Consider the following 17,612-nt stretch of genomic DNA (forward strand, 5'->3'; position numbering starts at 1 on the left):
TCATCTGGTATCTCATCATCATGAAAAATGATTCAGATTTTCATACTCAAAACCTTTTCAATTCACTCTCAGCTTTATTTCATGTGCTTTCTTTTCCCATTAGATTGCAAGCCTCTTGAAGGGAGAACCTATATCTTCCTTTTTTCTTATTTGTATCACTAACACTGATCTCCATGACTGACAAATAGCAGGTACTTAATAAATATTTATTGAAGTATTGAATGGTTACAGAGTATTCATGATGAAATGTGCTATTCTACTCTAACAAAGAGGTTATAGACTAATGTGATGGTTGAAATTGTGTTTTTTTCTTTTGACATGAGCAATGGAGTAATTTCATTTGTTTGACTATTCATGTTTGCAACACATTTATTTTGTTTCTTTATCATAGAGGCAGAGCAGAGTAGAGAAAGACTTTCAATGACAAATAATTTTAATGGAAAAAATAAAAGCTAGGGAACATATGTAAATAAGGCAAAGTTATCATTTCTTTCTGTACTACTATATCTTAATTTCATTTCTCAATATCAAGGAGAATGCATGAGACACTCAGTAAACAAGTGTTTAATGACAAGTTATCATTGTCCCTCCCACCATGACCTCACATGCTACTTGGGAAAACAGGATTAAAAATGTAAATTACTTGGACCTCTCCCTTTATCAAATGCTGTCAACTTGCTTTTGTCCTAGATCTTACAAAATTAAGGTCTCACTTCAAATGCAGTTCCCAATCAGGAGGTCAATGTACTTTGGATTCAGATTTTGGTGCTCTTTGAATAAGACTTCTTATTAGTTACTTGACAAATTAGAATGGTATTGGAGACTTCATTTTAATATCTCCCAAGAGAATTTTATTTCATTAGGAATGAAAACAAGAGTCATTATGGGTATGCAGTAAGGGACATCTATGTCTTTGCTTTATCAGCAACTCCCCTAATATTCTCCCTAGGTCCCTTAGTCACAAAGGTGAAGACTTTTGATATCCCCTACCCCTCTTCATCTATGTTACAACTTCAATGACCATTCATTTCTCCTTATAGACCTTGGCCCTTTTTTCATTGTCTTTTTTTCTAGTAAAGACTGTCTAGAACCACTTTGTCTTGAACAAAGTTATAAAATGAAATATTTTGAAAACTTTGGGGAAATAGGGAAACAAGAATGGTTATGGGTGAGTTTATTCCTACTATGAAACCTGCTAGCAAAGAATTAAAAAAATGTGAGATAATACAGTAGTCAATAAATCCAATAAAAAAATGCCAGTACATACTTCTTTCTGGTCCAGGATTGCACAGAGACAAATAGAAGCCAAGAGTTACTTTCATTAAATCCATTGAGATTACTGCTAATTGATGTCTGAAGCTGAAAGGTCTTTTCCTACGCTGTTGGAAGTGAAAGACACAAAGCCAAATCCTCATGTGTTATTATGCAAGGAAATGGAGAAGAAGAAGCTGGGTAGTGTAGAATTGCCTCAGGTGTCCCCAGAAGTTCTGTGGAATCTTTAATGTCTTTTTGGAGCCATGACAAGTAACAAAACCAGCTCCTGGGGAAGTAAGTACATGCCATTTGACCATACTCCTTCCACTGATCTCCTGCCTGATCTGCTGAAGGGGATACATGCCATTCCATTGCACTTCCTCCACTCATATTCCAACATATGCTTTCTGTTCAGGATGAAATATAGCTCAAGACTAAGAGTCACCTCGTATAAAGACAATTAAAGGTGAAGAAATGTCACAGGTGAAGATTACAAAGAGAACAAACCAATTCGGCTGGAAAAGAATACTTGGGAACATTATATTTTAACAGAGCTGTCAAACTCAAAGCCAATAGGCTGCCATTAGAATTGGATTAAAATATATTTGGAAGATATTTAAAAAAATGAATAACAAAAATACAATGTACATGATATTAATTTGTAGTTTTCTAAGTTGATATGTGGCATGTAAGGACTTATTTTTATTTAAGCTTGCCACTATCATTGTATAATAGTTTCAGTTTTAAGTTCTTCCAAGGTAGTATGATTTGAAGAGAGGTGTGGTCATTGCTCCCAAGGTCTGTGCTCTGGGCTGTGAGTGACCATAAGTACTCTTTTCCCCCTGGAACTGTGACCAGGGTACCACCCTACTCCCACTGTGTTAGTGGTCCCCTAACCTGAGACTGCAAGAAGGAACTGTCCATGAGAAACGCAAGAAAGTTGTATATTCAGTGCCAGCAAAGGGTCACCTATACTCTCTTTCTGGCCAGTTATCCAACCCATGCACTGTCTGTGAGCTGAAAACTCAGAAAGTCACCACTGCCAATTCAATTGTCCTTGAAGTTTGCCGTGAAAGGCCCTGTACTCCAGACTTCATTTTGAGGTAATATTTTCAAGTTGTTTGAAGGGGAATTTGTTAAAGCTCAGTCAAGTACCTGCCTTTACTATGCCATCTTGACCCTCTTCCACATCCCTACCCTCAATGTAGACTGAACTTCAACCAGCCCTTTACTCGGCTGTCTTGAAATCTACCCTGATACCATACCCCATACATACCCCTTCACCCCCATCATAACTTGCTCTGAGAGTAAATATTAATTTATTATTTTTTCTGGAAAGGCTATGACAATTGACTATGCTACTTCTCCACTCTCCATCCCTGTAATATCTGGATGTGGGAGGAGGATAACTCTCTTAAAGGACCATCATTTCTCTAACTATTTTGCTTTGTGTCTTCTTTCTATATATCTAGAATCTGATGAATAATTTGTGTGCTGTATCTTCTATCAGAACATACGTTGCCTATGGGAATGGAACTTATGTTTGCATTTCTTTTATATATGAATCCTCACAGACAGTAAAAGCTTAATAAATGCTTGTTTACTGACTGACTAAGTGACCAGTACTCCAGGTCTGGAGCTTTAGTTCTACTGCCAATCTTAGCAGCGATCCCATTATTGATTTGGAATAAGGTCTATGAAGCACATAGAAACCCAAAGGCATAGCTGTTGCAATTTTTTGACATAGAAAAGGGACTCTGACTTTGTCTTGTGGAATTTGACATTCTTTTCAGATTTTTATTCTTTTCAAATCTACACAAATAAACACAGATGATCTAAGCTAAAACCCTAAAGAAAAGCTAAGCTAGTCTTTCAGCAGGTTTTTTTGGGGGGAGGGGAAGGGCATGGATTTCAGTCTGAGTCTGTGGAGGAACATTACTTTTTTTTTCCTTCAGGTCTAGGACTAGAGGCAAGGCCTTTTAAAAAAAAAAGGTATATAAATGAGAACATACTTTTTTTTTGCAATAATTAAAGAGGATAGTGATCCCATCAGCCTAAAGAATTTAATATCATTTATGAATGTTTGGGTAGTAAAATGAGTAAAAGTGGTAGACTTGGATAAAAGAGGACCTGAACACAATTATACCTTAGAAAATTAAAAATTTTGTAGTCCTTGGCAAGTCACTTAACATCTCTTAGCCTTATTATTTCAGTTTAATATAAATAATAATAATAATATATAAACATATTTATATAATTAAACATAAATAATAATAATAAAATCAGCTATCTCACAGAATTCTTATGAAAATCAAACCAATTAACATATATGCATTGCTGTGCAAAACTTAAAAAACTTCATAACTACTAGCTGTTATTATTATAAATTGAGTTATTTTAAGGCACTCAGAACATAGGAAATTAGAGTTTGTTCTCTAGTCAGAATGATATGCTTGCACATTATAATATTAATAGCTATTTAATAATAATTATACAAATAAAAAGACATATATATATATAAGAATTAAAAAAAATAATTCATTGACATGGTGAAAAGAATCAACATGATTGGTACCATGCTGAATGGGAAACTGTTTTGCTTTAGTTTCTCTTAAAACATATTAAAGAAAGATTTATTTTCCTTTGATTTTTATGGCTCTGAGTTTAACATAACAGAAAACAAAATGGAATGAATATAGCAAATAAAAGTCATGTTTTGAAGTAGTGAGATGGCACAGCATATAGATCATGGCTCCTGGAATAAGAGGGAAAATGAGTTCGTGAAAACAAGAATGTTCTGGAAATTGTTAATAATTCAATTGGATAGGAACACAGAGCTCAATGAAGGGAAACACTGTGAATGTCAGTAAAGGTTCTAGGTAGCCAAATTTCTAAGACCATAAATTTCAGTAAAGGAGACTGATAAGGAGTAATCAGTTAAGTTAAGGAGGGAAGAATAAAGTCATAGAAGCAAAGGAAGGAAAAAATTGTGAATGTGGGCAGCAGTATCAAAACTGCATGTAGGGGAGCAGTGAGGTAGCCTAGTGGATAGAGCACTGGTCCTGGATTCAGGAGGTCCTGAGTTCAAATCCAGCCTCAGAAACTTAACACTTACTGGCTGTGTGAACCTGGGCAAGTCACTTAACCCCATTGCCTAACCAAAACAAAGCAAAACAAAACAAAACTGCATGGAGGATCAGGAGGAGAAGGTCTGAATAAACCACATCATATTTGAAAGCTGAGATCCATTATTCCTTATATATTGAACCAGTCCTGGAAAGTGGACAGAAGCAAAAAAAAAAACATGCAAAAGCAGGAGATTTTGAAAAGGTTAAGTCTTTTTACCAATTTTTAGGTTAAAATCCTTTTCCTGTTAAAATTTAAGTTCCAAATTCTCTTCCTCTTTCCTACACCCTCTTCTACCAGCTGCAAATGTAAGAAATATGAGAGTAATTATTCATGTGAAATTACACAAAAATATTTCTGTATTATCCATATTGTCCAAAAAAGTGAGAAAATTATACTTCAATTTGCACTCAGAGTTCATCACTTGCCTCCTTGGGGATGGATATTAAAGAAACATATTTCTTCCTCAAAGGCATGAGTATAGAGACTCGTAGAACCATTTATTTTGATTTATCAGTGAGAATTTTGTTTAATTAAAAAAGTATGACGCCAAAGCACAAAGTAAATTTAAAAAGTAAAATTAAAAGTGAAATTAAAAAAATCTAAAGAATAGTATGATAAATCAGTGATAAATTCTCACTTATGCCAGGAGACTGGAGGAGAGAAAAATAATAACACAGCAGCAAGGAAAGAAGAGTCAATTACCCTATGTAACTAATAGAGAGGCGACTAGTTGATGCAATGAATAAAGTCCCAAGCCTGAAGTCTGGAAGACTCATCTTCCTGAGTTAAAATCTGACTTCAGACATTCACTAGTTCTGTGACTCTCAACAAGTCACTCAACCTTGTTTCCCTCAGTTTCCCCATCTGTAAAATGAGCTGCAGGAGGAAATGACAAACCAATGCAATATCTTTGCCAAGAGAAACCCAAATGGGCTCACAAAGAGTCACAAGTGACTAAAAATGACTCAACAAGCTAATTAAAAACAAAAAGATACATGTCTTTCCATAAGAGAAGGAATTCTAACCACACAATGAATAATTAGTATCTCTCTAGGGGATGAAGAGGAAGATACAGAAGTACATTCAGGTGCAAAATAATTTTGCAAGCATCAGAGGAGGAAAAATTAAGAAACAATATCATTTGTCTCTGAAATACGATTGGGGGAATTATATCTCAGCCTTCTGATGACAGCAATAGAGAGGCTTGTTATTGATATGTGGTATGGATCCCAAGTGTGACTCAGCGCCTTCAGTGACAACTGCCTAAACTTAGTGATTTACATGAACATAAATGATATCATAATGGGGGGAAATTGAAAGAAGTGCAAAAAATTACTAAACTTTAGGCAAAATAGTGAAGACATCAGGACAAAAATGTTGTTTTTATCATGGCTGCTGATTAAAAGTAAAAATTTGAAAACAAGAAAAAAGATTTCAGAAGTGATCAACTGTTTCAGAAATCACATCCAAATTAATAAGCAGGACTAACTCCATGCTGGTAACCTCTTTGGCTCTGCATTACTCTGCTGTGATGGAATAAACCAACCACGCATGTAGTACAAATATGACGAGCTAGATAATCAAGGGACTGACTGCCAGACAGGCAAAGGAGGGTCAGGTCAGATCAAAAGTGGAGGAGGCCAAAGATCCTATGCTTACTAGTGGCAGATTGAAACTCATGATTGGTTCTTCTAGGCTGGGGAGATAAGGATAACCAGACTCCAATAAATAAACAAATAAAAGAATGAATAAATAAAATAAATGAATAGATGGATAAATGAATGGATGAATAATGGATAATTAATGGACAAATAAATAAGATGGTTTCTGAAAATCACATCACCTTTATCTAAGACTCTTTCATATCATCTCCTCACATCTGTCTTTTATCTTATAGTCCTGAAAAATCCTAGCTATTTTTAAAAAATACTGAATCCTGGATCATGTTCTACAGTGAAGTTGTCTATATTTTCATACTACTTGAGTAGATGTAAGACCTCTTGATCCCTGCTATGCCCTACTTTTTCTCAGTCTCCCTGAGTCTGTAATTATCTCGCTTTGACTTTCACCCCATTTCTGACTTTCACCTCATTTCATCCTTCATACAGTCACATGTGTGTGTGTGTATATATATGCACACACACGTATATATCTATATATACACATACATATATATACATATACACACATATCTATATCTATATATATGTCTACACATACATATATATCCATACATGCAGACACATGTGTACATATACTTATATGCACATGTACACACACATATATTCATATATACATACATGTATTTACATGTGTGCATGTATATATATATATGAATATACCTATGCGATATGTGCACATATATACATATATGCATTTAAACTAATGCACACATACACGCACACATATATACACGTAGATACACAGACATACACAGACACATATGTATATGTACGTGCACACACGCACACACATATATGTGCACACATACATGTATGTACACACATAATGAGTTTCAGGTACATCCTTTCTCAGGTTTAGTTTTTATCTCACACGATTGCTCTCTATCTCTACTACTGATCTCATTTTTGGAAACTCTAATATACATATTAATGTGACCGAGGAAACACTCCTCTCACAGTTCATTGGCCTACTATGATATTTTATGATGTACACATAAATCACACGTGCTATAACACTCTTCTTATTCCATCATTTTATATTCTCAAAATCCTTTTTCTGCTAATAATGTCTGAACCTTGTGCATTTTCCTACACCAGTGCTTCTTAATCATTGCTTGTGTTTGTGTGTGAGCAAGCATGTATTTGTGTGTTTGTGTGTGTTTGATGGCCCACATAGACTGACTAATGAACTGTGTGCTCTACCAATCTCAAAATAATGTTTTAAAGGCCTAAATTGTTTATGTAATGTCAGATTATGATGGAGGCCAATTATGCTGAAATATATTTATCAAAATATTGACCAAATAAGGTTGAAGACATCAAGTTAAGAACATATATTCTCATCTTTTAATCATCCATGTTCTCATAGCTCACTAAAACTGGTTGGAAATTGTGTTTTTTTTTCTTTCTTCAGAGTTTCAACCTTGTAGATAACTATTTGAAACTTTGAGGAGTAGGAAAAAGAGCTGGAGATCAAGACTCCCACAAAACCACACTCATTCTTTCTGACTTGGTTATGTTAGATTTGTGACCGTTGGGAAACACTCTGTGGACATTAACCTTTGCATCATTTGAGTAATGCCCTTTTTCAGAGGCTGCTTGCAGGGATCCCTAGATGCCCAAGTCAGACTGATACAATGGTTCATGATATTAGGAAGTTATTCAGGATGAAGATACAACCAAAATAATCAATCAAAGCCCATGGATTACCTCATATTAGTGTTATGTTCCTGCCTTCATAGAACAGGAGTAGTGTTACAATATATTGAATTTCCATGCTGACTCTGCTCTAGAGACTTAAGAGATTGGAAATGGACTACAACTAGACAGGGATATTGGGACAGAGGTATTGTGTTCTGTCATATGTGTTTCTAATTCCTCTTGATTTTATTATGCTTTTATTAACCACATTAAACTGTTTAACCATGTCCTTGAACTTTGAAAGACTGCAATAATTTATAGGGCCTTTTAGGAAATGAGTGGAGTGTGGGTGGGTGATATAACTATGAATGACAAGTATGCAGCTACTTGTTGATGGACACTCTTTCATTTATGTGGTTTAAAGCGATTGAAATTTGCTGTTATGAAATGAAATGTCTTAGTATTATTACAATATAATATCGACCTTCAAAACACTTTGAAAAATGTCTCAACAATAATCTCCAGGGGTATTGAGACTACATTTTCAAAAGTGAAAAATTGATGGATGACTAGAAAAATAAATAGTGGTAACAAAAAGCCAGTCTTTATATAAAAAGTCATGCCAAATAAGTCTTAATCTTATATAAATGTATATTAATGTATAAAGATATGGATTAGCATATAGATTTAGATAGATATAGACATAGATCTACAATATTACTTGATAGATCAGGATGATGAAGACTACATGGTTTACCTAGATATTATCAGTAAATTTGACAAAGACTTTTATTATTGTAAAAGAAATGGATAAGATGAATAAATGTAGGTTAGATGATTATAGAGTTGGATGGTTTTGGAATCCAATTGAACCAGATGCAAAGAATAATATTTACATTGTTTGGAAAACATCATTAGAGATGTGACCCACAAATGTGGTTGTGGCCCTTTGATTTTCAACATTGCTCTCCTTCCCACATTCTGCATTCCTAAATGGGTCTTCTTGCTATCCTGCACATACAGCATTCTATCACCTTTGAAATTTCTATTCCCTATGCCTTGTAGACAACCTCTTCTTTTCTCCATCTAGGAGGATGTTGGGAAAACTTAAAGACTTAGACAAATCTTTTACATGAGATAAGCACTAATTTGCCATATGCTCCCCCATGTATAGGGTTCTGTAAAATTACTTAGTTTTTGTTTCATATCTCTTTTGTATTTAATTCTGAAAAAAACCTTCATATTTCCCCCCCAAAAAATGAGAATAACAATGATTTTATTGCTGCCTATGTATCCCCCACACCAAGAACTGAGTCAATCAAAAAGCATTTATTGAGTGCTATGTTATTGTGGACAATATGGACAATGCCAGATACACAGTAGGCATGTACAAATATTTGAGAAATTTAAATGATACTTTTAATGAAAACTATCCCTACATGAACATTTTAATTTCTGAAAACAAACAAAAAACATCTAATGTTTATTTTATTTGTATCATATAGATATGTATATATTCAGAAATTATGTGATCTAATGCAGTCTTCTCATGGGAGCTAAAGGTCTTACATTTCCTGTCTATTATTTGCCCATTGACTATATTGAAACTGATTTGAAAATGCTAAGTATATAATCTCCCCCAAATAAGAAGCACTTTTTAAACATTAGAAGAAATCAAAGAGGAAAAAAAAATCTCATTATTGATTCAGTAAATACTAGGGAACTTTTTTTTTAAATATATGCTTGAATTTTGCCTTCACTGATCAACAATATCTTTCTTTTGATATTTTTCCTTCCTCCCCCTCATACCTGATTTTGAGTCTGGTGATTTTATTATGGGCCCTTTACTGGCTAACCAAAATCTCCTTTTGACTAAATAATTTTCTAATGGCAGTTTTCATTTGGGCATTTCTCAGTGTGTAGATTAAAGGGTTTAACATAGGGGTAATCATTGTGTAGAAGACTGCAACAGCTTTATCAATGGAGAAAGTCATTGCAGGTCTCATGTAGATAAACATGCATGGAACAAAGAATAAAACAACTACAGTGATGTGAGAACCACAGGTAGAGAGGGCTTTGCATCTCCCCTCCACACTCTGAGTCTTCAGAGAACTCAGGATGACAGCATAGGAGACCATCAAGAGGAGGAAGTTTAAGAAGCACAGGGAACCACTGTTAACTGCAACAAATAAACCAAGCATGTGAGTGTCAGTGCAGGCAAGATCCAGCAAAGGATTTAAGTCACACATAAAGTGATCTATGACACTGGGACCACAAAATGGTATCTTGATTAAAAAGAGCATCTGTATTGTTGAGTGGAGCAAGCCTCCTGTCCAGACCACACCCATCAGGATGACACGCAACCACCAATTCATGATGGTCATGTAGTGCAGGGGCTTGCAAATTGCTACATACCGGTCATAGGCCATTACTGTGAGCAGGATAACCTCAGCACCTCCAAGGAAGTGATCTCCAAAGACTTGCATCATACAACTATTAAAGAAAATGGTTTTCTTTTCATAAAGTGAGTCTATAATGAGTTTAGGTGCATTAACAGAGGAATAACAGGCATCTACAAAGGATAGGTAGGCAAGAAAAAAGTGCATGGGGGAATCCAGCCTAGGGTTGAGGATAATAGTGATGACAATGAGTGTGTTACCTACCATTGTAATAGCATAGATGATAAAAAGCACAATAAAAACAATTTTCTGCATCTTTGGATTCTCGGTCAGCCCCAATAGGATAAATTCAGTCACATTATTTCTATTATCCATTTATTCCATACAGATGTTGAATTCAGGCAAGAGTTGTTTTATCTGTAAAGAAATTAAAAGTTTTCAATAAGGGATACTTATATTTATTGGACACTTTTCTAGAAAGGTCTTGTGGAAAGAGAATGGCCTGAAGGCTAGATTTATATCCCGAATGCCCCTGTCACTGGATGAACTTGCAGTAGGCAATTTATATGCTCTGCATCTGTATGCCATTACACTTAAAGTGGCTTAGAGAAGAGGAATTATGGTGTAGTGCTTAGGGCACAGGCTCTGAAGTCAAGAAAACCTAGGCTCAAGTCCCCCTCAGATGCATAATCTTAATAATTATAGTAGCTGGCATTTACAGAGTACTTCAAATGTACTATACACTTGTTTCATACTTGTAATTATTTTGTGAAGTGATTGACATATGCTATCTCATTTCATTTTCACAACCCTTTGGGACAGATACTACTATTCTATTCATTTTAGAGATAAGGAAATTGAGGCTAGGAGAGGTTAAGTTATTGCCCCAGGATAATACACCTAATAAGTTTCTGGGACAGGATTTAATTTCATGTATTTTAGATTTCAAGTCCATCATTCTATTCACTACACTGCCTAGTTGTATAACCCTGGCCATGTCACTTAATTTATCTTTGCCTCAGTTTCTTCATTTGAATAGTCTTAGGGTGGATTTCTCCCTTCCCTGTATGCTCTCTTCTAGCTGTAAATGTTCTTGTGATGTGATTAAATTAGGTACCTCAGTGAGCACTTGAACAACAAGACTTTTTAAACCTCAAAGATCCATTTTAACAGAACATTCCATCAAATCTTTTCTGTTTTTTGGTAAAGAAAATAGTCATGGAGCCTACCTAATAATATTAAGATAGTTTAGCAATTCATTGAATGTTGGGAAACAAATAGTAAACACTGAATTAATATTATCTTAGAATTAAGTGTCCATTAAGAACCATAGGAGGGGCAGCTAGTTGGTACAGTGGATAGAGCACCGTCCCTGAAGTCAAGAGGACCTGAGTTCATATCCAGTCTCAGACCAAACACTTAACACTTAGTAGCTGTGTGACCCTGGGCAAGTCACTTAACTCCAATTGCCTAAAAATAAAAAAAAAAAATCTTAGGCATTTCTTTTTGGTTCTAGATTATTTAACATTTTTTATCATTCTGTGAGATAAAGATATTTTTGACATTCATAATCTATTTACAAATGACACAAAATTAGGAGGATAAATAATGCCACAATTACAGGTAGATTTCAACAAATTCTAACAGGCTAAACATTATTCCAAATTAAATAAGTTGCAATAAAATAGGAATAAATTTATAGTTTACTTGGCTTTAAAATATCATCTTCATAGTAACAAATTGATGAAGGTTTGGTTAAATAGCATATTTTTTTCTGAACTGGTATTCTTTAAGCTCCTTATGAGTAAGCAGTGTTCTACTACAAGCAAATGTTATTTTAGGGTGTCAAATTGGAATTATATCTTCCAGGAATAAGGAGGATGTCATCCCTCTTGTCTCTTCAAGGAACAATGTTCATTGCGAGTTTTATGTTCAATTCCACATGACATATTGTAGGAAGGACATTAATAAATGGTAGATTTTCCATAAGAGAACAACCTGGGATGATTGAAGGGATTCAGTGAATGCTTTATGACAATCAACTGAAAGAACATAGCATGTTGAAATGTTAAATGAAAAGATTTAGAGAGCATATGAGAGTTGCCATGTGTATTAGGGATTGAATTTGTCCCATATGCCTCCAGATTGCAAAACTTGCAGCAAATGTTGGGAGTTTTATCGCTGAAAAGGATCTTGGTTGCTACTTATTTCATTCCACTCATTTTACGTAGCACAAAGGACAGAGACTTTATTTGACTTCCTTTGGCCAAAGAGGTATAAAATAGTTGAGGTAGGATTTGCACTCAGTCCATCAATTTTCTCTGACTCCAAATACAATGTTCATTCAACTGGACTAAATATATTTAGGACTAATGTCATGGGGGTATAGGGAGAAGCTTCACAATTAGAGCAGTTGATAAGTAGAATGACCCATTTCAGGAATAAATAGCTTCTCAGGTTCTCATGCTGGAGTTTTCAAACAATATCTGGATGCCTTTTTATTGGGAATACTATAGTGAAGATTATTTAGGAGAAAGATTATAGATTGGACTCTGAAGTTCCTCTAATTCTGAAATATTTTAGTTGTGTATGGCCTTGTTTTTGTCTGTACCTTTATCATCTATGACTAATGTATCTATATCTTTATCTATCCCTGCAAAACTCTTTTTTGACATAACCACTGTCTCTTAGCTCACCTTCCTCCACTTCTCAAGGAGGTAATTTTCTGGTCCTCAGTCTTCTCATTGGCTCAAAGCTATCCTTTACAATTGAAGGCTTCAGTATATTTATGTTCTCTTGAATGCCTTTGTCTCTCAGTTCATTGGCCTTCTCAAGTCAGTCAATAAGATTCTATTAATCACTTGCTGTGTGCCATGAACAGTCCTATGTGCTCAGGAACACTTATAATCTGTAGAATTGTTCCACTTCAAAAACTCAAAAGGTGGGTCATAATTTAGACTTCACCATCACCTAACTAGGGCACTTCAATGACATTGAGATTTACATGTGCCTCTCAGCTTATCTGAAGTCATCCAAACTGTCATTTTAGCCTCACTTATCCTACCCTGTTGAGTTCACTTACCAAAAAATACAGTCATTCCAATTTCTTCTGTCTTCCCAGTTCGTCACATCTGTTCTGTCCAAAATTTGCCTTTCTTCAAAGTTTTGATCCTGTTCTTAACCAAGTAAGTTATATGTCATCTTACATTCTTGAATCCCTTTTTCCTGTTGACATTCACATACTGCTAGGTTTTTTTTTAATCTGTCTTCCTCACTTATAACTTCGAGATTGCTAAATCTTGGTGGATATAACATTACTGTGATGATCAGATCCATTAGAATTTCATGTCATTTATTCTCAAAAGTATTCTTATATTTGCATGACAATCTTTATTAATTTTCAATCACTGTCTCATTCATCCTCCATAAAACTAATGTTCAAAATCTGTTATTCTTTTCTTAAGAATGCCATGTGCTCCTTACAAATTCCACCTGCAGGAGATCTATTACCCTGGAGGTTTTCTGGAAAAAATAGTTTATGCATCCTGAATTATATTATCATATCTCCTATGACAAAATTCAAAATTCATCTATATCTTCTTCCATCCTTTTATCCCTTTAATCCTGGCTTTCATGAAGAATTTATCTTTATCCTTGCCACATAGAAAAACTTTGACAGAGCTCTCTATTCTATTGAATTAATATTTCTATATTACTTGTCAAAATGCCTGGTATATAATAGGTACTTAATCACTACTTATTCCCTCCCATCCTTTTCTTTTTTTCTCCTCTTTGAATCCCCTGCCTCTGCCTAGTTGTTATCTAAAATATAATTGGATCTGCTGATTTTTTAAATAAAAATTCAACAAAAACTTTCACCTGTAGCCCTCTGAACTTTCAGAAAATAAAATTATGCACATAAGTGATGCTATCCCATATTTTTCCATTTTTCTTCTCAACACTTTGCCACATGATATCTGACTCTACCACTTGACTGAAATCAATCGTTCAGGAAGGATCAAAGTGAATGGTTCACTTGTGAATCAGTTAGCTACTTCTCAATCCCAACTTCACTTTCCTTCACTCTTCTGAACTTTTAAAACATGTAGCTTTCATCAGCTTCTGACCATTCTTTCCTTATAAATATTCTTTCCTCATTTTGTTTTCTATGGTAGAGTCATTTCCTCATTGCCATCACAGCTCTCTAGTTATTCTTTCTCTTTCACCTTTCCTGAATCATCAATCACATTTTTCCTGTTTAGAATGGATATCATTCAGGCCTTGGACTTGGAACTTCTTCTCTTCTCCCTTTACATTCTCACCTTTGTTGATAAAATCTCCTTTCATAGATGCACATGCAATGTGTACACAGATAACACATTAATATATGTGTTCAAACTAATCATTTCTCTTGTACTACTATCCTTCAATAACCTTCTTGACACCTCATCTTATATATATGGAGGTATAGAAAACACTATACACTAAAATGAAATTATCTCCCCATATTTTTACCTTGTTCTTTCTCTAAAATCCACATTTTTAATACAATCATCCTGCTTCTAGCTACCAAGGTTGGTGATCTCAGAATTTCCCCTGAATCCCCCCTTCCCACATCTACTACATCCAATTAGTTGCCCAGTCATGTCAATTCTATCTACGCAATATCTCTAAATTTTGTCCCCTTCTCTCTCTTCATATTGTCATCACACATTCACATGTTTTATCTGGATGATTACAGTGGCTTCTAGTCTATTTTCATAACTAATACCATATATAGTCATTAGGGAAGGTTATCAGTTATGATAATCCACCCCTTTTCATTGTCCTTTTCTCAAACCCTCAAGCATTGTTGCCTATCCTTGAAAGAATCACTAGAGTGTTTTTTTTTGGTTTTGTCATTTTTCTTCAGATGTCATCTAAATCAGATATATTAAATAGAAATAAAGTTTGAAGTTAAAAATATATGTCAAGTACCACTCAAATGAGAAAACTTTAACCTATTCTATCTGGTATGATTTTTAATTTACATGCTTCTATCCTTTCTGATTCCAAATCCTGGCTTTGCTTCTCTGAGTTTCCCTTTCTTTTTTAAAGCATCTCATTATTTTCCAGGAGAATCTTGAGTTATGATCCTAATGGCATAGTCTATGATGGCAAATAGACAGATATAATGTTAAGTACATAAAAGGCATTAACTAAGTGTTCACACTTAAAATTATGCCTGAAGAGTACTGTGCAGCCTCTAGGAGAGGGAAGAGCTAGGAACAGAGCAAACAGTAACTTTGCTGTCCAGTATCTAATGTTTTATATTTCATTATGACATTTTATCATATATGGATATATGTCTGAAGAGTTTAAAATTTGGGATTATTCCAATTTAAAAATTTCTCTTTAGAGCCAGCTAGGTGGTGCAGTGGATAGAGCTCTTTACTTGAAGCCAGAAGGACCTGAGTTCAAATCCAGCGTCAGACACTTAACTAGCTGTATTACTCTTAGCATGTTACTTTCCCCCAATTGCCTCACAAAAAAAACCAAAAAACCAAAACCAAAAACAAAAAAAACCTCTTTAAAGGCAATGTAGTCTAACAAAACTGTTAGAGGACCTTTCTTGAAATCTCTGCATCTTTCTGTTTCTTATGGTTATTTATACCATCTTTGTTCCTCAGTTCCTTTGCCTCTTAAATGTAAATAAATCACTTTTATATGTTGGTTTACAATTTTCCAAGAACTTTCTTATCACCCAGCCCTAGATGGTAGCCATTGCAAATGTTACTCTTTTCATTTTGCAGAGGAGCAAACTGAGGTTTAGAAAGGTGAAAGAAACTGAATCCAAAATTAAATTGCCTGCCTCACAGCAATTCAAGCACTTAAAAATACATCAAGCTGTATTTCTAACTTGTCTCAAGAATCAAGCCTTATACTGTAGATTAAATCCATTTAACAATCAAGAAGTAAATCATTATAAGGGATCATTATGATATATATGAATCAGAGCAAGTATCAGCTCGAATAGAGTTTGTGGGGGTGAGTAGTGAAACTTACCCTCCTCTGATGTATGGATAGGCAGGCTTTCTTATATATTCAAGAGAATTCTTACTTTCATGGTGGCATTTTCATTGGATAGAAAGATGGTGGCAATGGTTCAACCATAGAGTCAGTCAGGTTTTTTTTATGGAAGTGTTCTCAGAATTCTTGCATTCTGGATCTCCCTCATCTTGCATCTAGGAAAACTCAACCTTATTCAGAACTATGTTCTCTAATGATAATAAATACAAAACAAAACAAAATAGAAACATTGAGATGTCAAGAAGAACTCATTGATTCTATACATGCCTTTATGACAACAGGTAGAAACGACTTTAAATGACCATCTATGTTTATACTTCCTCTCCTTTAACCTTTTTATAAGAAATGAAACTAAAGTGCATATTATAAAGTTTAAAGGCCTATTTTCATGCCCAGAGCTGAGCTCTCAGAGGAATTAATTATCAATGGAGCCAGAAATGCTGTGTCCTAAAAGATACATTATTTTGGGAAAGTATTTGTGAAACAATGCAGCCATATCCATTTCATTCTTCTCTATATATTGGAGGCATCAATTATTTGCCATAGAAGAGAAATAATGAGATAAATCCATTATGCTTTTAAGACCTGACTCACCAAGAATACTGTGTCCAGTATAAAGTGAAGAATCAGGGAATGTTATACCATTGATATGTCCCTCATGCACCCTTCACGTGGGCTTGGGAAAAATGGATTACTGTGGATCCTCAGGTGACTTTCCACTGACTTTGTCAACTCCTCTGACATTTGTCAGCTTAGAAGTTGTGGTCAAATACATTAGCAGGCAGGAGATAATGACTAGACATTCAATCACTATGACTGTTTTGTTTTTAACTATAGATGCAAATGAAAGACCCGTATCATGTTTGTCCATAAATCTTTGGAAGATTCAGAGCAGCTAGGTGTTGCAGTGGATAGAGTACCAAGCCTGGAGTCAAGAAGATTCATATTCCTACTTTCAAATTCAGCTTGAAAGTTTCAAATTCCAAGCTGTGTGACCCCAAGTTACTTAACCCTGTTTGCCTTAGTTTGTCATCTATAGAATGAGTTGGAGAAGGAAATGGCAAATAATTCTAGTGTCTTTGGCAAGAAAACCCTAAATGGCATCACAAAGAGTAGAACATGACTGAATAAAATGATTGCATTGGATACTAGATAGAACAGGGTATATTAGGAGCAAACAGGTTTTGTTGTTTTTGTCTTATTTAGCTCACTTTTTAGTTTGTTTTTTTTAAACCTTTAGTCAATACTTACTTTTTCAGAGCCCCACTGCAAAGATATGGATTTTTCAATTCAACTCAATCAACATGACCACCCCCAAAGCAGAGACTCAGATTGTGTCTGTGATGATTTTTGCCATTACCTTTAGAATAATCATCTACACGGGGGCAGAGCCTAGATGGCAGAGTAAAAGCAGTGATTTGCTTGAGCTCTCCTCCAA

General features: G+C 34.9%; 1 protein-coding gene across 1 annotated transcript; it reads right to left on the reverse strand.

The window, feature by feature from the left end:
• Window positions 1-9,550: 9,550 nt before the first annotated feature.
• LOC114051859 (olfactory receptor 4C46-like) lies at window positions 9,551-10,480 on the reverse strand. The gene has a single exon (XM_027874249.1). The coding sequence runs from the start codon at window positions 10,478-10,480 to the stop codon at window positions 9,551-9,553; it is 930 nt and encodes a 309-aa protein (XP_027730050.1).
• Window positions 10,481-17,612: the final 7,132 nt, after the last annotated feature.

Source organism: Vombatus ursinus, unplaced genomic scaffold, assembly GCF_900497805.2.
Source record: "Vombatus ursinus unplaced genomic scaffold, bare-nosed wombat genome assembly UNPS02014806.1, whole genome shotgun sequence".
In the NCBI taxonomy this organism is placed as follows: Eukaryota; Metazoa; Chordata; class Mammalia; order Diprotodontia; family Vombatidae; genus Vombatus; species Vombatus ursinus.